Source organism: Gymnodraco acuticeps, unplaced genomic scaffold (assembly GCF_902827175.1).
Source record: "Gymnodraco acuticeps unplaced genomic scaffold, fGymAcu1.1, whole genome shotgun sequence".
In the NCBI taxonomy this organism is placed as follows: domain Eukaryota; kingdom Metazoa; phylum Chordata; class Actinopteri; order Perciformes; family Bathydraconidae; genus Gymnodraco; species Gymnodraco acuticeps.
This window is the reverse complement of record NW_022992344.1, coordinates 2,032,685-2,055,077: the sequence shown is the minus strand read 5'-3', so window position 1 is coordinate 2,055,077 and position 22,393 is coordinate 2,032,685. Positions and strand designations below refer to the sequence as shown.

General features: G+C 41.3%; 1 protein-coding gene across 1 annotated transcript in view; it reads right to left on the bottom strand.

The window, feature by feature from the left end:
- The window catches only part of hdac4 (histone deacetylase 4), a 200,068-nt gene that overhangs the window by 31,555 nt on the left and 146,120 nt on the right, over positions 1-22,393 (bottom strand). The window contains exons 15-22 of the mRNA XM_034208775.1: positions 17,878-18,156; positions 15,259-15,445; positions 14,062-14,195; positions 12,797-12,899; positions 9,790-9,836; positions 5,351-5,458; positions 3,209-3,264; positions 409-496 (exon numbers count right to left, since the gene is read on the bottom strand). Coding sequence (XP_034064666.1) covers positions 409-496; positions 3,209-3,264; positions 5,351-5,458; positions 9,790-9,836; positions 12,797-12,899; positions 14,062-14,195; positions 15,259-15,445; positions 17,878-18,156 — 1,002 coding nt within the window. The remainder of the gene's footprint in view (positions 1-408; positions 497-3,208; positions 3,265-5,350; positions 5,459-9,789; positions 9,837-12,796; positions 12,900-14,061; positions 14,196-15,258; positions 15,446-17,877; positions 18,157-22,393) is intronic.

Genomic DNA, 22,393 nt, shown 5'->3' with positions numbered 1-22,393 from the left:
TTCCCAAGAATGCTTTAATAAAGCGGTCCTAAAAATGTCCCCTGATGGCTGGACGGGCATGACAATGAGTTTGCTAGCTGCACTAAAAGTTCCCCTGTGACAGACAGAGGAAATGAAAAGGACCTTCAAAGGCTTTTGGCAACGGCCATGACGAGTGAGGGAAGCCGCTGAAGAGCAGACATGACCGAGGCTTGGTCATTTTTCAAAAGAGAGACAGCGTCTGACCTAAATAGACAATATTTTAAGCCCTTTTATCCTCTCATAACGTAGCTTGCCTACCCATTTCTGAAAGCAAATAAAACTAATGAAAGCACAACATAAATAACTGCCACCGCAACAACACCAGAGTGCATTCTCTAAATAGCTTGTTCTGTAATAATGACCCATTGTGTTTTATGTTGAACTCACCCAGTCCACGATGAGGACTTTACTGACGTTGAGTCTCTGCTGCAGCAGCTTGGCTGCTATGGCGACTGAGTTGAAGTAACAGAAGCCCCTGAAAGGAGAATGGACAGTAATTCAATGTAGTTGAACATACTTTATTTGTCCCTTAACGTAAATTCACAGGTAAAAGTGTTATAGGTCAAAAGAGCAAGTGCATTTATCAGTCATTATTACACAGCATATTAGAATACTCAATTCTGATTGGTCAATCTGGACATTTCAGAGGCTGCTATACTTAAATACAGTCATGCCATTAAATCTAATTTTAAGAACAACACATTAAATGCCCACTGTGCATAATTAAGTAGAAGCTTTAATATGTGATATACAGAGGACTATTACAACATGGAATGCAAATTGGTATATCACACATACAATGCCACACTGTATGTGTGATATTTAAGACACATACAGTGTCTTAGGCGCCGCCCCCACGAGGACGCATACGGTAGTTTCCGTTACAGTTTCGTGTCATATAGACCGTTCGGCCACACTAGGACGACAGAATATGGCAGTAAACGACTACGGTAATGATAACGGGTCCCGAGCTGGATAGAACGGCATACGCAATGCTCTGGGGGGTCCAACGGCTCCGTTATTACGTCCTATACCAGGGGTCGGCAACAGGCGGACTGCGGTCCGGATCCGGACCCAGACGCCGACCTATACAGACCCGGACCTATAATCAATTCATTAATAGGGGATTTCAATTTTGACGGGGCGATTCTATTTTAACCGCCGCCGACAGGGGGCGAAAGAGACGAGTGAGCGATACAGGGAGAGAAACACAGAAGAAGAGACGAGAGCACGGCAGAGAGAAGCGGAGAGGAAAGTGAGTGAAGAGAATAATTAGCGATACAGGGAGAGAAGCGGAGCGAAGAGTGAACAGGCGTGTTAGCGGCAGACAGGGAGAGACACATAATTACACATGGCGCTCTCCAAGAAGAGGAAAGTGGACAGTGAGAACAGAGCTTTTAACCCTGAGTGGACTCATTCATGTTCATCCTGCTGGGAGCACAGAACCAGTGTGTCTCATTTGTTCAGAGACCGTGGCGCTCATTAAAAGTGCCAAAACGCCACTATGAGACAAAACACAAAGTGTTTGACCAAGCATTCCCTCTCAAGTCAGAACTGAGATCACAACAAATAAATATCTTTCCAGCGCAGGCTAACCAACCTGCGTGTGTTTAGCCCTGACACCATTTCAGCACAGATTTAAACTCCTGGCAGGACAAACTCGAGCTCAATTCTCACACTGAATAAAACAAAGTGAGTGAGGGACTGCAATATAAGAGGGAAAGAAAGAGAAACTTTAAAACTGTTCAATTGTTATGATGTGTAAAGACTTCTATAATCGGCTGAAACTGTTAAGTCATGCTGTGAAACGGTTAACAAAGAAAAAGGGAAACTCAAGCTGCTGCTACACTTTATTTTATGTATCTAAAATTAAGCACTTTAAGATGCACACATTTTCAAAAGCTATTTTATTTATTTTCTCTATTTCATTTTTAAATGCAGCCCGAGAGGAACATTACACATATCCACAGTATTTTACTGTATATCTGTATAGTTCAATGTTAATTGACAAAATATATATAAATATTGTTGTTCTTGAATTGTACTTTCTTTATTTGGCAGTCAGCTGTTGATTACATGCAGACGTTGATAAAGCTACAGGCTACTTCAATATCACACTAATTCATAAAGCAAGTTAGACATTTTGAAGCTCCGGACCTTTGCATGGGGAGATTTTCTCTAACTGGACCTCGTTGAATTTGAGTTGAATACCCCTGCCCTATACGATAATTTTCTGATAATGATGACGCAATAGCCCCACCTCTGCTGCTCACCCCCGCGTCAAAGTAAACTGCACACTGAATTCAGATTATTTATCTTTCTCTCGATATGGACATAAACGCGAGTGAAGTCTAATCTGACAGGACGGAGACACGCAGCTCTGCTCACCTGCAGCTCCTCCCGCTGTGATGCGGCGGTGAACGGAGCAAAACACACACTTCAGGTCAGATCATCACCCTTAGCTATTTTAATTACTTCTCAAACTATCTAAACTAGTTATAAATATGTTTATTTGTACTGTCGGCCGGGTCACTCATTACTGGATCAGCTGCTGCATGAAACAGACACTGATGCTGTCAGAAGAGAGGGAGGAAAAAGAGAGGCTCCGTTTATTTTATTATTATATTATATAGAGTCATTATTCATTTGTTTTAAAGCTCAATAAATAACAAAGAAGACCTTTGACCGGCACTTTTATAATTTTGTCTGGAAGATTTAAACTTTAATTCACGTTGACCGGCGAAAAACTCTGCCCGGTTCCCTCGGCCCCCACCGCGGAGAATAAACAGAAGGGCAACCATGACAACCATGCTTCTTCGCTGCTTTTGTGGAGGAAGTTACAGCGCCACGTACAGGCTGGGCATATGTACTGCAGCTTCTCCAGCGGTTGGCGCTAAACGGAGCTGTCTCGTGTGAACAGACACTTTCCGGTGTCTATTGCGTGTGGACGGAACCCTTTTTTGCGATTTCGTTTGCGTTTTACCCTATGTGTCCCATGGGATGTGTCCCCGTGGGGTCGGGGCCTTAAATGTCCGTAAGACACTGTATGTTCTTACGGACATTTTTATTTTGGATACATTTAAGGCATGGAGGAGCTGTGTAATAATACTAATTTATTTATAATAGGGCTGCAATAAAACAGACTAGAGCTTATCTATGAACTGGTTACATTTCCTCATGTACTTACATTGGCGTGCTCTCCTCAGCATGGTGTCCAGGTGGTCGAACTACAGCAAAACCATTCTGTCAGAGGGAAAGAAAATCATTCACATATGTTAAACTGTTACTGGAGATAAACCAATAAGGTCCTTGTTATTTCTGTATGACCTCAAACCTGCTAAAATCAAGTTTGTTTATATTGCACATTTTGACAAGTGTAGACCTCATGTATTTAAAAATAAAATGAAACAAAAGTAGGCAAAGTTCATAATTGAAAACTTCAAATGTTATTAGAAAGAAAAGGGAAGAAGACAAGAAGGTAAAATAATTGTTTTGTGTTAAAAGAAAATCCTGTTTCGTTTTAGGCCCTAAAAAATGCGATTAATTTTTGAATTAATAGTAGGAAGAATTATTCCAGCTCCAATAAGGTCTTTCGACCCAACTCCGTCATTTCCTCGGACCTCAAAAATGTAAAGCAACAATTATTTCATCTTTTAACTTCCCTTCTAGTGTCGGTCAATACCAAACATAATCACAATTCATTCTTCAAAAATGCCACCATATCTGAAGTTGAAGATTCAAGATGTTTTCTAACAGGTAGAGTAAACAATAAGTGTGCGTATCAACACACATACAGAAACATATGCTTACTCCGGGTCATTTAAGGGGATCTTTGCTAAGGCGTGGACATGCAGGACTCCAAGCAACAGTTTGCAGGGCACCCGCTGCTATGTGGGGACACTAGATAGATGTCCATGCTGATGTGGAGCGAGGCTATCTGGACTAATGATGTTGAGTCAGCTGCTGCGGATTAACAGCCTGCCGGGAGTTTATTGTAAAGACAACTACCTCAGCTGGATCCAGACACTCGGTTAACTCAAGCCGCATAATACAGTACGTACGTAGGTGTGTGAGAATACTTAACAATGTATTAAGATAGAAGGGAGGGGGGAATAGAAGTGATTGGAGTGATAGTCCTGTGTGCATGAGTAGATTTATGGCACTGTGTAGACTTCAGAGAGTAGTTGGCACAGGTGGAATTTGGTCGTTCAGCTGTTGAGGATCCTCAGAGGAACATCTGTATGTGTGTAAGCATGTGTGTGTGAATGTGTGTGCATGTGTACACATGTGCATGTATGTGTTAAGATGAGGTTAAGCTGAGGGCAAGTCAATACCTGTGAACTTTAACCCTACATTCTTCATGTTTGACTGAAGTTCAAGGTTTGTCCTCCTGGGATGTGTAATCCTTTTAAACTCCAATCACGCAATGTTCCATATAGGAAGAACAGACCTAGATTTCCTCATGGTAATGATTGCAAGAACTTATAGTGAACAATATGGTGAGCTCATGTCCTTCAGAGGAATGTCATTAGTCTGTGGTTAGTAAGTTGGTGCTAAGCTAACGCTAAGTGCGACTGCTGCTCTGCAGGTGTCTGTGGTGTAATGCTTATAAAAGAGGCCTGTTAGTGGGGAGTGCAGTGCCAGTGCTCCAGGCCCCCCTGCTGGGTTCAAACAGTAAGCAGCCCTCACCACAGACACAGGAAGGCTGGCTGGTGGGCAAAGCAGGAGGGGGGGTGGGGATGTCTGTCTGGGAGGTGCTAACGAGACTGTAGGGTGGAGGGAGGGTTTGCTTTTCTCTAGGTGTTTGGAGGTGTGGAAGGATAGTTTAGTGCTATGAGAGGCTAGACTCAAAGCGTTAGGTGTAATAAAGTGTATAAAGATCTACACAATAAAAAAAAAGAAATACCCATTTTTTTATTATATTAATATATAGAGCCAAGAAAAAAGTATTGAAAATGCATAGCTTGTAAAAAAAAATAGCTCTCCTGTGAGTTATCCAATGTAATGTAAAGCGCTTTGAGCATTCGTAAAAGCGCTAAATAAATGTAATGAATTTTTATTATTATTACATTGTTTTTGGTAAAAGACCTCAAACCTTATGGCGAAATAACCACACAGTTTTTACTACAATTCAAACAAATTGTAAAAAACATAATTTAAAGTCTAAAGGTGTGGTTTTAAGAGGGGCTGACATAATAAAACCCTTTAAAGTGGTTCATCTGATCTTTGTTTCATGTTTCTTAAACTTAGCCTTTACTCACTCCAATCCCTAAAAACATAGCTCAGCCATTACTTTGGGGATCCTTCGGAGTGGAGAAAGCCAACTTACCTTGAGTTCTCCCGATGCTACTTTGAAGACCAGCTCCACCACGGAGCCCACGGCCAGACGAGCCGCGCTGGATGAATGGACCTCATTCCAGATGGTGTCGTTATCCACCTGCAAACACACACAAATGTTCCGTTATGTTGTTGGGTTAGGCTAACCCTAACCCTAACTAACCCTATGTACGTTGTTAATACCGCATTTATAAAAAGGGAGTCAAAACAACTTTATATTGTTTTCCATTTATTGAGGGACATTTGATATTGTGGTTTATTTCAGTGTGACGGCGATTGTAAAACTGTGAGGACATTTGAAATCATTTGGCTTATGTCATTTCACATCAAAGTGAGTCTTTGAAAGTAATAGTTTTGGGACTGCTGGCATGTTCTCTGAAAACAATAGAAACTGTGAGGAAGTAACACATATTTAGAAGCTGAATCACACAGACCGCATCATTTCTGAACATTTATTTTTTTGCAAACACGAAGAAGCAGATGTAAAATAACCTTGTTCTTCAATACAAACTCTTCATTCTGGCATTTATCGATGTTATGTTTTCAATTAAAAAGATAAGAGTTGTTTTGAAACACAATTTCGCCAATATGTTGACAAATTAAATTAAAAAAATAGAGGTCACATGAAAAAGAAAAAAATTAAAAGTCTGGGTACGAACATAATGGAAATTGAAGTAAGGCAAGACAAATACAGCTATTCTGCATTTATTTATTTGTTTTATATAGTAAATATAATAATTAAAGATTTACTGTATGTATGATTGTATATGTGTGTTCAGACATCATTCAGTGGTCATCCCACATTATTCTGCAGCACGCTTGACCCTCAGCCCCAATCACAAACAGCCCATCCACACACACACCAACATGCATACAAGCCAAATGGAGCACAAAACTCTACGTGATTGATTGTGAACAGGGCTATGCACAGGATAACACACACACCCTCCATCAGGCATGGCAGACAGTGCAGGCAGATGGAGCGCATGATAAACAGGGAGAGAAGAAGCTGGTGAAGGAAAAGAAGAAGAAAAGGAAAGTCGATGTGTTTGAACCATACACACATGTGCTGGGCGGACCGTACCAGAGCTCTGATCGAGGCTTTCTGATGTACCCCCGGGGGCTCTCCTTTGAATATATTAACCTGCCAGTCACCTACTCCCGTCAGACTGCTGGCCTTTTCATTCACACTGACAGCCTTTCAGTCAGTCAGCTGGTGCCCTCACCCCTTTAACCAGGCGCTGTGTTAAGAGACTCGACTGTTTCTCTTGTCTGCAGTGATCAAGGCTGGAGGACAACTCCATAATGCATCCAAAGAGGAAGAAAAGGCTCTTTCTTAAGTTGCGCCAAGAAGACCATGCAATTAAAACTGTGGTGCACTTATTGTAGACTTAAAAAGTTGTAAGGGGGTATAGAGCAGGGGTGTCAAACATAAAGTGTACGGGCCAAAACCGTCCCAGCAAAGGTTCCAATCCGGCCCGCGGGATGACTTTGCAAAGTGTAAAAACTACAGATTTTTGTGTATTGGGTATGTATACATTTTGAAATGTTACGAGTCAGGGGGATAACTTAAACTCTTTTCTTAATAGTTCCCACTTTAGTTTGTATGGTGGTGTGTCAGGATTACTGCACAGATGTGGAAATTAATGTAAAATGACTACATTTGTTAAAAAAACGATATCATTCAATGTGAACATTTTAAGAATATTCTTCTTGACATCAAAACAAAGGGAACCATTTGGAGTTGTCGTTATTTATAGGTTATTATGCTATGCATTTTTATTTTCTAGCCAACTTGAAACCAAATTTGGGTGCATGTGGCCCCTGAACTAAAATGACTTTGACACCCCTGGTGTAGAGAGTGACTGTGGGAGCAGAATGAGAGGAGAAAGTGGTGTAAGAGAAAGACATTGTGTAGTAGCCGAGTTGGTGATTGAGCGTTCGAGAAAGCGAGGAGCCAAGTGAGTGAGTGAATGGGAAACGGAATCATATATACAAGTCAGGTTAATGAGCGCAAACAGATGCTGCTTTAAAGCGCCATGTGGAGACTGGGTGGTTTATTATTTCCCATGTTGATGTTAGTTTCACCTCGAGCCAGGAGTGAGATGCAAGTTCGTCAGGAAAAACAAGTGAAAGAGAAGGGGTAGGTAGAAAAAAGAGCGGGAACGTGCTGGTATGACGGAATGATGGTTCCCCACAGGCTGACAGCCTAATTTCAGCCCCCTTCCTCTGTAAATGTGTGTGTGTGTGGGGTTGACTTGTATGTGTGTGTGTGTGGGGTTGACTTGTATGTGTGTGTATGACAGGAAGACAACAATTTAGCCCCATTTGCCATTATAAAGGGCAGAACAAGGCAGTGCGGGGCTCCAGCTCTTCTTGTTCCCACCAGCAGCAGCAGTAAGCCTCGAGGGGGGGGGGGAGGGGGAGGGAGAGTGGAGGTATGGATCACATGTAAATATAGGAGCTGGAAACAGCAAGTTTAACTACAATGGGATCGGGCGGCTGAGATCCTCTCCACATTAAAGAGCAGGCTTAAAGAGATGTAAATGTTCAGGTTCATATTTGTATTTTGTGCCTCTACTGTGAAAGGTTTACATGCTTTAATGTTCAAAAAGGTATATATTTCTCATACTGCCTCTCCTCTTTCACCCTCTGTCTGAAACCAGAGCCCAATCTGCTCTGATTGGTTAGCTGGTCGGCTCTGTTGTGATTGGTCAACCGCTTAGAGAGTTCCTGCCCCTTAATCTATCATGAACAATAGCCGCTTTCACACCAAGTACTTTGCCGTACTTAGTTCCCAGTACTTAGTCCCGCCAAACTCTTTAGTCCCATAACTGTCCTAGTAAATCGCGTTCGCCAGAAGCGCCGACACCTCCTCATCACTCCACCGATCCCACGTTTTATTTTGTGTTGCCATAAGTTAGTGTCTCTCCGTTGGTGCGCTGGGCTAATGCTAATAATGCGAATGCGAGGGAATAAAATGGCGGCTTCACAAAAACTTTTCAGAGTTTTACGGGGCGTGGTTTGCAATTCGCCTCGCCAATCAGAAATTGGAACCTTTTTCTCTCCAGGAAAGTCCCTGCTCTCTAGCGGGGACTACAAAGGGGTGAAAAGGTTTGCAAAAAAAAGTTCTGAACGAAAAATCCCAGGAACTATCGGAACTATTCCTGGGAAAGCGCCTCCTAATGTATTGGAGAACTAGTCAATAGAACCACGAGTGTTACCTAGTGATGTCACTATGTTAAGGAGGTAAACAAAGGAGTCCAATTGGAGAACTAGCCAATAGAACCACGAGTGTTACTTAGTGATGTCACTATGTTAAGGAGGTAAACAAAGGAGTCCAATGGAGGCGTTTCTGGCAGGGGTGGGGGGTGTGGGAGAGAAACTCCCTCTGGAGGGAACACAGGGATTTTAGCCTTTGCAAACCATTTACATGCTCAAAAACCAATATAACACACTACAGGAAAGGAAAACCCTCCATATGCATAGGGCCCCTTCAAGACTTAATTTTGTGTTAAAGCTTGCATTTAGGGCTGGCTCAGGCTTACCTTGAACCAGCCCCTAGTTTTGCTCCTGTAGGCTTACTGTCAGGGGGAATTCAACTTATGTCCCAAAAATACATGTTGTGTCTTTCACCTAGCATTATTTAAAAAAGTGTAATGTGTGATATTGAGCTTTAGAAATAAAATGTAATTGATTTAATTTAAAGGCCAATGTACTGCAGGTATGTGTGTATTGGGCTAATCATTGGAAATCCTCAACAATATGGATAAAAAGTCAACAGTAACACACGCATGCGGGTGCTAGACTGTTTCAGCATATCCATTTGGAAAAGCACTTCCAACCATCTACATCATTGCCTTAGCACACAAACATCCCCAAACAAACTGCTATGCACACAAACAAAAACATATCCCCCAACCGTACCAACGCACACACACACACTAACACACACAGCTCGTATGGTGAAAACATCTGGTTATAATTACAAACAAGGCGGAAAGCCAAGCTACAGCTTTTGTTGCCTCTGGTCCTTGAAAGGCGTTGTGTGTGTGTGTGTGTTTGCAGATTGTGTGTGTTTGCAGATTGTGTGTGTGTGTGTGTTTGTTTGGTGGAACAAGAACAAATGGGACTATTATTTAGGTAGGGGGGCAGAGAGGAGAGAGATTGGGCGCAGTTGTTATACTACTTTTCATGAAGCTGAAGTAGTTTCATACAAAGTCAGATGCCAGTTGGGTATTGATTAGATTAGCACAATGTTGTAAAAAAAAAGCTGTTAAAATAGTCTGTTACAGCAATTTTCCACTGGATAAGCGTGACTAACGTTGGCAACTTCCAAGTTATATCAGGCACAACAATTACCAATACTTAATTACACAGTGAATATTTGTAAAATGACTCAAGCATGACTTTATGAAGCAAGAAACTTACCCCTACTCCTCCGCATGGTAACCTCACAAACATGGGGCTCACTGAACCTGAGGCAGGAAGACAGAACATGAGAATTAGAAATAAAGAGCGAAAGGTCACCAGGTGAAGAGGTAACTTTCTGCACTCATGGGCACAAATACGCACATGACCTCTGATTCTGAGCATTTGACTTTCTGACCTAATCTAACAACAAGAGTATACAGGGGCTTGCTTTAATTGGGCGAGGTGAAGGGGGAAAACAGTATGGCATTGGCCTCATAATTAAATCCTCTCAGGAGGAATCTAGAGATCTGTTGCTGTAAAAAATGGAAATGAGTGAACTTGTTTTGGTCTAGAGATTACAATGTTCTCTAGATGACAAAAACCTTAGTTTTTATGTCTGTTTGGAATTTTTTACTTGGTTTATAATTTTTTAGACCAAAAAAATAACTGCATGGAATATCAAACATTAACCTAATGCCAATCCAAACAACTGGATCAGTATAGCAATAACTTTGACAAAAGATTAAGATTTAATTAACAGCTGACACATTTATGATGAAACAAAATAGACAAAATTAAAAGAAAAAAGTCAGAAAAAGTAAGTAAAATACACTACATTACATTACATTACATTACATTACATTTCATTTAGCTGACGCTTTTATCCAAAGCGACTTACAATAAGTACATTCGACCAGGAAGACACAACCTTGAAGAAAACAGAATCATATAAGTACATCAGGCTTCATAGAGCCAAACATTTCAAGTGCTACTCAACTGGCTTTAGATAAGCCAGTCCTTTATTAGTATAAAAGTGCTTCGTTAATAGTTCTAACGCTCGAAGTGGAGTCGAAAGAGATGAGTTTTCAGTTTGCGCCGGAAGATGTGCAAGCTTTCTGCCGTCCTGATGTCAATGGGGAGCTCATTCCACCATCTTGGAGCCAGGATAGCAAACCCACATGTTTTGGCTGATGGGAACTTGGGTCCCCTCGCAGCGAGGGCGCAGCGAGTCGTTTGGCTGATGCAGAGCGTAGTGCACGCGCTGGGGTGTACGGTTTAACCATGTCCTGGATGTCGGAAGGGGCCAGATCCATTCGCAGCACGGTAAGCAAGTACAGTGTCTTGAAGTGGATTCTAGCAGTTACCGGAAGCCAGTGAAGGGAGCGGAAGGAGCGGAGTGGTGGTGGGAGAATTTAGGAAGGTTGAAGACCAGACGAGCCGCTGCATTCTGGATGAGCTGCAGAGGTCGGATGGCACATGCAGGTAGACCAGCCAGGAGGGAGTTGCAGTATAGTCTAAGGCGTGAGATGACGAGAGCCTGGACCAGAACCTGAGTCCGCTTTCTGTGTCAGCTGGGACGTATCTTCCTGATGTTGTAAAGCGTGTATCTGCAGCAACGGGTTGTAGCAGCGATGTTTGCAGTGAAGGACAGGTTGTTTATCTAGGGTCACACCCAGATTCCTTGCAGTCTGAGTCGGGGAAACAACTGAGGTGCCGATGTTGATTGTTAGGTCAAGAGTGGGACAATCTTTTCCCGGGAGGAAGAGCAGCTCAGTCTTGTCAAGGTCAAGGTCAATACACAAGGTGTAAGCAGTGTTGGAAAAAGTATTCGGATCCTTTATAACAGTAAGTAAGTAAAAACACAAAATTATTAGCATCGAAATGTATTTCAAGTATCAAAAGTGAAAGAACATTTGTATACTTATACATTGACTAGTTCGTCAATGTGGACTGCATTATACCATATCAGCATATTTGCATATGCACAAAGTAACTAATACATGTGTGTTAAGTAATATAGTATAGTATAGTGTAGTAAAGTGTAGTGTAGTAAAAAGTGGAATAAAGTAAACATTTGTCAAAAAAGTACTTGAGTACAATACTTGAGTAAATGTATTTAGTTACTTTCAACACCTGGTGTAAGGACTGTTCCCCGACTACAATATAAACCATTAAGGACACCAATAAAGAAACTAAAACCAATACAGATGTCCATCTGAAGTGAAGAATTCATTTAAAAAAACTGCAGAAATGAAACTGCCAGATAAACGTAGTCGGACATAACCCTTAATGGATTAGACAAGAGTGCAAAAGCAGCATACAAACCAAGGAAAAAGCATCATTTCATTGAATTTAACTGCATTCTTGGTACATGGCTTTTTGAAGAAATGTTATCAATGTAAAATGTACCAGCTCTTATTTTCAAAACATTGACTAATCCCAATTCAGTGTTGACAACTGGACACGTGTTACGTTTTCATGAGTGAAACAGCAGACCTCTGAAGCTCTATGGTCTCAGGAAGCCACCGCTTATTCTAAAATACGTTAGTATGTTCTAACAGTTTGCTTTCTACTTTCTTTTTGGTCTCCATTTTTATTTGTGGTGCGTGTGCAAACGCACCTGGTTTGCTGCTGAACCTGGTGCAGGATTATCTGGTATTTCTCCTGTGTAAGCAGTATAATGAGGGGAATTTATGTCTGCGCTGGAAGAAAGCTAAGATGACCACTGGGGTTTGCCCTTCTGCTCAAACCCACACCTATAAAGAGGACTGCCTCGCTACACCTGCACTTGGAGCCACTGAAGGCCAGGCATAAGTGACAAAGCAGCCTGCGCGACTTCCAGTTAACAAGCTTCAGCAGTTCCTCGCCTATCGTAACACCTCCAGGACTTTATTAGATCGGACCATTTGTTTATGACACGGTTTTTAAAGCATTAAAGCAGACTCCTTTTGCAGACCTGCAGCTTTAAAGCATTCAAATTAACGATTTAGAGTAGGAATAAGTCCTTCTTAAATGGACACACATGACTTAATATTGATATGTACAGTGTGTTGTCTGCTTTGAGCAGTGTGTTTCAGCATTACAGCTTCACATTTAAGCAGAATACTTTAGATTAAGCAGGTGGTTGACAACACGATTTGCAGTCAGATTGCCTAGAAATCTATATTGCAGCTGCTACTTCAGCTCAAAATTGTAATAAGCTTTTTTGGGATATTGTGTGTGTGTGTGTTCTAGTAAGTCTTACAGTCCAGTTTCTGCCGCAGTGGGTTGGTTCCGTACAGCAGGACGTGTGCTTCGGAGTGGACCGTCTGTAACTCCTCCAGTGAGGCCTTCCTGCCGCGGATACACTGGAGAGGACACAGGTAGAGAAAGATCAGACAAAGAGAATCACAATCGGTATTGATTCAACTGAAATTGACAACATACACACTACTGTGTTTTGTTTTGATACTGTACGTATTTCAAAGCTGCTATGTTGTTTCCGAAAAGGAAAAATAAAGTTAACAAAAATGTAATAAATGAACAGAGTGGTGAGTAAATAAGAGGGAAAGATTCTGGAGTGAAACCATCCAATGTGACCTAGTCGACAAAGAAAACGGAAAGGAAAGAGACACAATGTTATTAGTTCAGGGTCCATGCTCGGCCTTTATGAAGAAGTAGTGCAGATAGGTAGGGTCAATGGTGTCTGCATGTATACATGTATTTATGAATAACAGTAGGAAGGGAAACTGGTTCATTTTCAAGCCATAACTAAAAATGTGTAATGTTCTTTTGTAAAGTGAAGAGTCAAGCGAAGATAGCTACACACTGCCCCCATCTGGACATTTTAACCACCTGCACTCAGTTTCATTCTGGCAATATGTTGAAGAGATTTGTTTACAACGAGGATAAAGAAACGGAACACAACAGGTGTACGTACATTAAGTAGTGAGAAACAACACTGACATCATAACAATATTGCTCATAGTGCAGTGTAAAGAACCCACAATATTTTGAATGTAGCATCGGTATAAAACCATTAAAGTGCTTCTCCTATTTTTACTTTTAGTTGTGGCCTCTCAAAAATAACATTCAAGAATCGAAAAGGATAATATTCCACCTTAAAACGTTGGTAACATCTGTTTGTTTGAATCTCTTCACTGATATCATACTGTGAATCTAACGTACATATTTTCCAGGATTTCACAGGAAGATGGAGATATGAAGAGCATACTGGATACAGGAGGGCGAGATGATTTACATTAGATTGGTGTCAAGATGAAGCTTTTAAAAAGCAACTTACAGTAAACCATGAAGACACAAGTGCTACGTGCAGAAGTGTGTCTTTTTTTAAAATTCATTTTATTTGCAAGGTGCAGTCCAAACAGATCCAGTTTTCCGTCTGCGATGGAGGAAGTCTTATTACTTATTTGACTCTCCGTTACTCCAGCAGAGGACAATTCAAATCTGTTCAGTTTGACCTAGAGTTTAACGAACATGATATCCTCATGCTGCACCCTGGGGCCTCACCTCGCAGTGCGCCCTGAGGCCTGTCTCCTGCAGGCGGGACCAGATGCTCTGGATGCGGCCGGCGTGCTCTGGATGGCTGGTGGTGTTCCCGCACATACACTGGTGCTTCTGCATCAAAGAGTCGTACACCAGACCTGGAAAACACACAGTCATTTTATATCTTCAACGCAACAAGATTCCTATAATCAAAGTCTTACGGTCTATTGTACCTGCTTCATCATAAACAAAAGGTCATGTTTAGATGATTCTGTGCAGTAAATGACACTTGTTATGGTATATACTGTCAGAATACGTAGTAACAGCCTTGTGCACACACACAGTGAGTGTATGTTTGCTCATCATGCTGTGTGGTTCCAGGAAAGGCTTTCTCTGACCTGCAATCAGCAGGATTAGAGTGTTCCTACATGGCCGCTCTGCTTTATGATAGATCTCTGAGTGAGTCAGTGTCCCTTAATGAAAACCATTATGAAAATGTGCGTCAAGAAGCTTTGTTTACTAGATAAGAAGATTGATGTCAATGAACACCATCAGCATGCAGTATGAATGACGAAAAGAGAAGTAGTGCATTCATCAACCTGTGTGTTTCATCAGAAAATAAGATCTTCTTGACATGAAACACGTTTTGACTAGATAGACGGAGCGGTTGAATTTAAAGACTAGAAAAGTACATTCAAGACAGGATTCATACTAAATAAAAAGAACAGCTGAGATTAAGATACAAATCATGTGGACTAAATGAACACTAAGGACTTTTCCTTGTTCATTTCACTAAAACAATGAAGGCTGCAATTTCCATCCTATTTTCCATAAAACAATATCCGTGTGTCCTTTATATATTGTATCACTGTCGCGAAGAGCTTTCATTTAACTGAAAATGTGTTAGTTGAATTTTTTGGGATAAATGTCAAGTCCTTTTTATTATTTATAAAAAAAATTGTAAAATATATTGAGATCGGGATTCAAGGCACATGATTACGCATGTTTTCAGTGTTTTCATTGTTAATCTTATAATGTGTGTAAAAACAGTTTGAATTTAACATTTATGGACAAACTAGGTCAACATTTAAAAAAAAAGTGAAATCTTACTCCTCAAATGGATTGGAACCGAGTAAGAGGAGCACAAACCACTAGAAAAAACCTAACTCAAACCGCAGTGTGTAGGTGTAAGACCCTCATCATTTGTATTTTTCAACAGACCTGTAGTGAACCGAGGCTTGGCGGGGGGCTCCTGCACCACCATGGGGAAGGAGGCGGAGGCGGGGGACGACTGCGCCCTGGAGAGCGGGCGGTGTCCGGCGAAGCTGACCGATAATCCCGCCTTCTCCATGGAGGCCTGGTAGTCCCTCAGCTGGTGGATCCGCTGCTGCTCTAACAGCAGAGCCTGCTGCTGGCCCACACAAACACACACACAAACACACAAACACACACACACACAGACACACACAGTCACTCACATGTTCACAGTGACTACTGCACTGCAATGTCTGTCTCCTGCCAGGAGATGGCACTAGATTGTCGCAAATATCAAGCTGCTATAATAAAATATACACATAGGATGAGTAGTTAGTTATACACAGTAACATGTTGGTGTTTTTCTGTTCTGTACAGTAATGTTGAATATTTAAAATGATAGGTCTTACAATTCTTATCTTTTGAACATTTGGTTATTATACTATTTTGAAATCTCTTGTGTGTTTTTTATTCCTGTTATTATGATTCCCCTTAATACGATTTGTTTATGTATTTATATTTATATTAACTTGAATTTATTGCGAATTATTAGTTTAATATATAGTTTAATTATTTGTTATTTCTTCCAAAAAACATTTGCTCTTAGATTCAAGGCAAACATTTGTTTTGTTTTATTTATACCACATGTACATTTGTACATACAGTAAAGATTTGTATTTGGAAAAAAGCACATCAGTCAATACATACAACTACATTAAAAAGGACTAGACTTAACAACAACAATGTTGTTTATTTTCTTTAGTTGAGTTCACGTAATAATTATTCTATTTGTATGATAATAAAAAGGGAGCAGCCTAGAAGAAACAATGATCTAATTGCATCCAACTGCCTTCAAATTGAAAAACACGTGTACTTTTATTTATGAATGATTTTACAGTATTTATTATAAGTGCCTAAAAGCTCTTCCCATTGAGTTAAATATCTCATCTTTCCACTCAAAAGAGTCTCGCCGAGCAATCCTCTCTGTTAAACCCTGATGGGCGTGTCTGCTTTCACTGGGCACCATGGCGACAGTGAGAGGAGTGCCTGATTGAATTTGGCTGAGCGGACAGAAGGGATGGGCGAGACAAATGAGGACATGGTGTCCTCCTCATGGTGTGGGTGTGTGTGTGTGTGTGTGTGTGTGTGTGTGTGTGTGTGTGTGTGTGTGTGTGTGTGTGTGTGTGTGTGTGTGTGTGTGTGTGTGTGTGTGTGTGTGTGTGTGTGTGTGTGTGTGTGTGTGTGTGTGTGTGGCCACAGATTGTGTGCAGTGCAGAGACAGAGATGTACAAGTAGGGTTTTTGTGTGGGTGAAAACCAGAATTCTGAAAACATGAGAAAGTGATTGTCTATGTGGAGTGGCGCTAAAGGGAGTAGCATGGAGGAGGAACACGAGCCCTAAGCCATTCATAAAAGAATACTCCAGAAGTAACCCGTGTGTAAGTACTCTCTGCGTGACTAAAAAATAAAATATACCGGAGAGCAGGCTGGATTGACAGTCGGGGAGAAAGGCGGATCGAAAGCAAGTGTAGTGTTTCAGATAGTACTCGCTCCATCTGTCACTGCTGTCAGATTTTGCTTACAAAATAATCACCACATTTAGACAAGCAGAGAAAAGATTCCCCCATTATATCTAGTTATAGTAACGTAGAACCTGAAGGAATATGTTTTACACGGTGGATTGCAGTCAAATCAATCTGCAGAAAGAAGTCTGGTCAATTCAACGTCAGACAACACCATGGAATGCGTTTTAAATATTCATTTCTATCTTTGGGAAAGGCACACACTTGTGCATTTATGATGGCTACACTGTCCCCAGAAAAGAAAAAACAGCACAATAGAAGGAAGGAGGTTAAAGACAGAGCTGGACAACAGAGACATGGACAGAAGACGACAGACAGGAAGTCAACTCTAAAGGGAACACGTTGTTTAAACAGTGGTGAATGGGAAATACAATGTGGACTGACTGACAGTTATGAAGAAGAAAACCGTGCTGCGGTTATTTGCAGTTACGTGGCTGTCGCACAGCTTTGTTCCTCAACAGACTATTTGTTCTTAGTGGAAGCAAAACATTCGTACTTAAATCAATGAAATCATGCACATTATTCCTGACTCAGATAATGTTACTCAGATGGGTTTGATGCCATGTCATAGCAGATCAGTTTTCATTCTTTTATTTTTAGTCTCCATTTAATTGTTGACACTGCCTCACAGCATTTACATATTATTTATTTCAATTTCATTTAAGAAAACTACGACTACTTCGCAGACTTTTTAACGTAAAGAGTATCCTCGTCTTGTACTATTCTTAATTATAGATTGGTCCATTATAAAGTATTCTGTATATATTATCTCATGCATTCTTTAGATACTATATAGATATACTGTGTATTGTTCTGCTGTTGATATATATAATATATTTTGACTCCTGTGCAATGCTATGCTACCATCCTGCTGTGATAAAACCATTTCCTAATTTAGAATCAATAAAGTATTTCTAATCTAATCTCATTTAATTCCCTTCCTTCACTCTTTCCTTTCATCTCTTTATATCGTTGTGTCTCTCTTATAGTCTTCCTCTCCTTACCTGTCGGAACATGAAGTCCTGCTCTTGGTCTCTTAGTCTCTCCCTCTTCTCTCTCTCCTCGTGCTCTTGGGGGTCCTGCGGCTCCTGCTTGATGACCATCCCTCGAAGGGGCCCCGTCTCCTGCGCGGACATAGGAGAGGAGGAGGAGGGCGACAGGGAGAGGCCCTGGTGCTCCCTCAGCTCCTCCTCCGTCTCCTCTGGGTGGCTCTGGTGCTGCCGGCCGGGCCCCGAGGCGCTGGAGCCCACCGCCGACACCTGGTCCCCGGGCTTAGACATGATCTGGAGGAAGGGAGGAGGAGTTCAGTTAAGAGGTTTTACAGAGGTCGGATTTCCACTGGGACATGCACGCTTGAAGTCGAATCAGGCAAAACTATTTATTTAGCCTGTACGGGTTGGATTTGAGATTTTTGAATATTTTGTTTCCATAACATGTCTTCTTTAAGTGGAATGCAAGACATAAACGTAGGTATTTACTGTTGCGCTCACCACTCATTCAGTGTTTCCCATACATTGATTCGTTTGTGGCGGGCCGCCACAATTAAATATCGTCCGCCACAAATAGATCAAAATGTTTTTGTTGTGGTCAAATATATAGTGAGGTGGGCTGATGATCGGAAGGTTGCGAGTTCAAATCCCGCCTGGAACACCACCACTAGTGTGCCCTTGAGTAAGGCACTTAGCCCTCAGTCACTCCAGGGAGAACGTCCCTGTAATTGGTCATTGTAAGTGGCTTTGGAATAAGGCGTCTGCTGAATGCCTAAATTGTAAATGATACTTTTGGGAGAATAAACCCCACAGATCCTCAACTCCGGTGTGTCTCACTCATTAACAACGCAGAGCAACAAGAACGTTGTCTGCTACAACTCGCATCTATTTTTTAGAAGTTAAAAATACAATTAAAAATAAAAACACTCTTTCCAGTTTCTTTGGTACATCTAGAACTAATGCAGTCAAATACAACAGCGTTGCAATAAAACCTTCAAGCCCAACTGTTTTAAAGGAGAAATCGTCACAACAACATGAGAAATAGATTGTTTTTAACATTTAGTTGTTATTTTATTGTTGTTTTTATTATCTGTGGTGCTATTAGTTTGCCTTCACTTTTACAATCCAATTATCATTTGTACATTCATTTTATGTAACGATATTAAGGTGGAGGCTTTAAATAAGTCCACTGGATCTTCTGCCTCTTCCTGCACTGAATACTATTTGTATCTGATGTGTTTTAATGCAAAAACCATAAACTAATCCTAACCGAGAGAACATCGGGACAGCGGCTCCACTGAAGATGTTTTTCATTCCAAAAATAGCTGAGAGAACAAAACATCGATGCAAAAGAACTAAAGGTTAACCAAACAAAAGCGAACTAACGGAGTTAAACCAGACCTGTACTCTGAGCGCTGATATTTATTTAAAGAAATAACTATGACTATATTAGAAATCAGTGGCGAACCGTGTCTATCACAACTGGACCTTCTGTATACACACCCGCTCCCAGCCGCCGCCGCCGCCGCCGCCGCCCCCCCCCCCCCCCCCGCGGCATTATAGTGTCCGTCTTTTCACTGAATTATCGTCTTGAAAAGGGTACTCAACAATTCCGCAACAACTTCATCTTCACCTGTTGCACTTGTCATTTCAACATTAAAAACGGCATTTTGACGGCAATTGCTTCGTCGCATTCATCTAGAATCCTCTGTCTCGAGCCAGTTAACTAGCGGGCCTTCTAGAATACCCTGGAACCGAGGGAAACTCTGAAAGAATACGCCCATTAGCTACAAATCAATATATGATTGGTTGTTCAAACTCAGTCCAAACGTACGCTCTCATTCAGTGCAACGGCCAGTGCGTTCGATCAAGGATGTAGAATACCTTGGTTGAAGGATATTCTACCCAGAGACCCAGAACGAGATCTGATTGGTTGCTCTCTTTTCTAACACAAAACCACTGAAATGCGTAGTGCGAGAAGGACAAACAAATCAACGTAACACTGTAATATTACAGATCAACAACACAGATACCATTCTCATTTATTCATTTTATATACATTTTATTACATCTTATTTATATAATTAAATCGATTTTTTGTTTGTTTTATCTGAGTGTTCCTGGGTATTCTCGGAATACCTTGAAGGCCCTGACGGTTCGCCACTGTTAGAAATACATATCCAGGTAGGAACCATGCTTAGGCCTGCAGAAAAGTGAGCAGAAGTCAAAAGAAAAAGAGGAAGAATTGCGGACTGGATCATTTCTGTTGTGGCAGCTCCCTGTCGTCAAAGAACCTCAACCTTGATGTGTAGGTCATGATTGGAGTGGCCCACTGTTTGTGCTTGGAACACACACACACACACACACACACACACACACACACACACACACACACACACACACACACACACACACACACACACACACACACACACACACACACACACACACACACACACACACACACACACACACACACACACACACACACACACACACACACACACACACACACACACACACACACACACACACACACACACACCACACACACACACACACACACACACACACACACACACACACACACACACACACACACACACACACACGGCTGGCATATTGCCCAGGGAACAGTCCATTGACGTCAGAGAGAGGGCTCTTGCCTCATCCCGGTCCCTCTTCTCCAAACAAACTCAAAACACTCCTCCACTGACTCTCACTCTCTTGTTTTGCTCCCTTTTCTCTCCCTCCAACCTTTTCTTTTTCTAAACAGCAGAAATAGTTGCTGGGATATGAACCATAAGGAGGGGGGGACGGACAGACACTGCTGTTGAATCAATTGAAAGGTGCAGATAAAACTTGACACTAGCTGACTCTTGTCACTTTCTTTCTGGATTTGCTTCTCACACACTTCCACAACAGTGTTATGTAATTGAGTTGAAATCGCAGGTGCTTTTTGGTAAGCAGCAGCAGCAGGCTCTAGTTGGAGTTGTTACAAAATCCTTTCTTTGCTGCCAACACGTCAGACCGTTAAAGCCAGCATTTTCTCAGGGAGGGCCCCTTTTCATTGCTGACTTGACTAAAAAAAGGAAAAGGATGATTCATGTGGAGGATATCCACTGGATAGTTTGTGAATGTGAACTTGTATTAATTGCAGCCATGATGCTCCTTATCTCTGTAATATAAACTGGTATTAAATCCATTCTGCTGAGACATGCTGCTGCCTGGAGTGCCGTACTTCCACGTGTTAAATAGAAAGTTATTGTTTTTCCAAACCTGATTATGCAATAAGAAGTATTTCTTAGGGGTGATTCTACTTTTTCCATCATGATAGGATGTTTGAGAGGCAGTTAAGAGACGAAACATGGCCAACTTGGGACTTCCATCAAGGAAGTTATGTTTTCTTTTGGGTTTGTTCGTTTTTTTTGATTATTCAGCAGTATGAGGGGAAAACTACTGGTGCAATTTCACTCAAAATGGATGTAAGGGTGTAGAATAGGTCAAGAGAGAACCCATTAAGTTGTCGGAAAATGAAGGGGCAGACAGACGCATTATTTTTTACTTTTCTTAAAGGGGCCCTTATTATGCTCACCTGCAGGTTCATAGTAGTATGTAGTGCCTCTACTGTGACATGTTTAAACTTTACATGCTTTAATGTTCTCATACTGCCTGTGCTACAGCACCTATTTTCACCCTCTGTCTGGTGTCAACATGCCCTTTTACATTCATCACATTTTGTAAGAATGGGACTGTTTGGTATAAACGTCCAATGGATATGGAAATATTCAACATTGTAAAAACACAACAACTAACTGAATAATTAAGCCAGAGCGACCAAATATCGGAGAGATGAATATTTGCTGCTGTGGGAAAAAAAAAAAAAATTCTCGAGATGGCTGCATTTTGGTAACTGTCGGATCCTGTTTTGTAGCTGTTGGTGATTTTACCATTGTTGCACCCATAAATAACGGCAATTATTTGAGTTGGTTACAATGCGCCTTTGAGCCAATATTACACAACCGTCTTCTCGCTCAAGTTTATTCTTGCTTAATCACCTATTCCTGCGTTTGGAATAAAGGAATACAAAAGGTTTGGATTCATGTTGGCAACCACTTCATTGAAAAGGTTTTACTGCCAAACTTATCCCAGAGACAATCACACGTCAAGGCGTTTTTCTTCTTGATTTTGGTGGAAGAAAAAAAACTGTAACCACGGCTCTGGCTAACACCCAAAATGAAAGTCTTTGGTATTTCAGGTGAGTGACTAAAATCATTTTGGAGTTCAGAGTTTCTTACTTGACATTAAAAGTAATAGAAATGTAAAATGGTGCAGAGGATTTCAGCGAACTGACCTTTACAAGCTTTGCAGAACTCCGAGTGACCCCAGTTAGCTGAATTACCACCATCCTCTGAGTCTTTCCACATCAACAACTTGAACTTGTCACTGAAGTTAATTAAACACCTAAAGCTAGGGCTGTGCCGGAAAATTGAAGCTTTAAAGCTTCATCATAATCTGCTAGCGTTTAGCC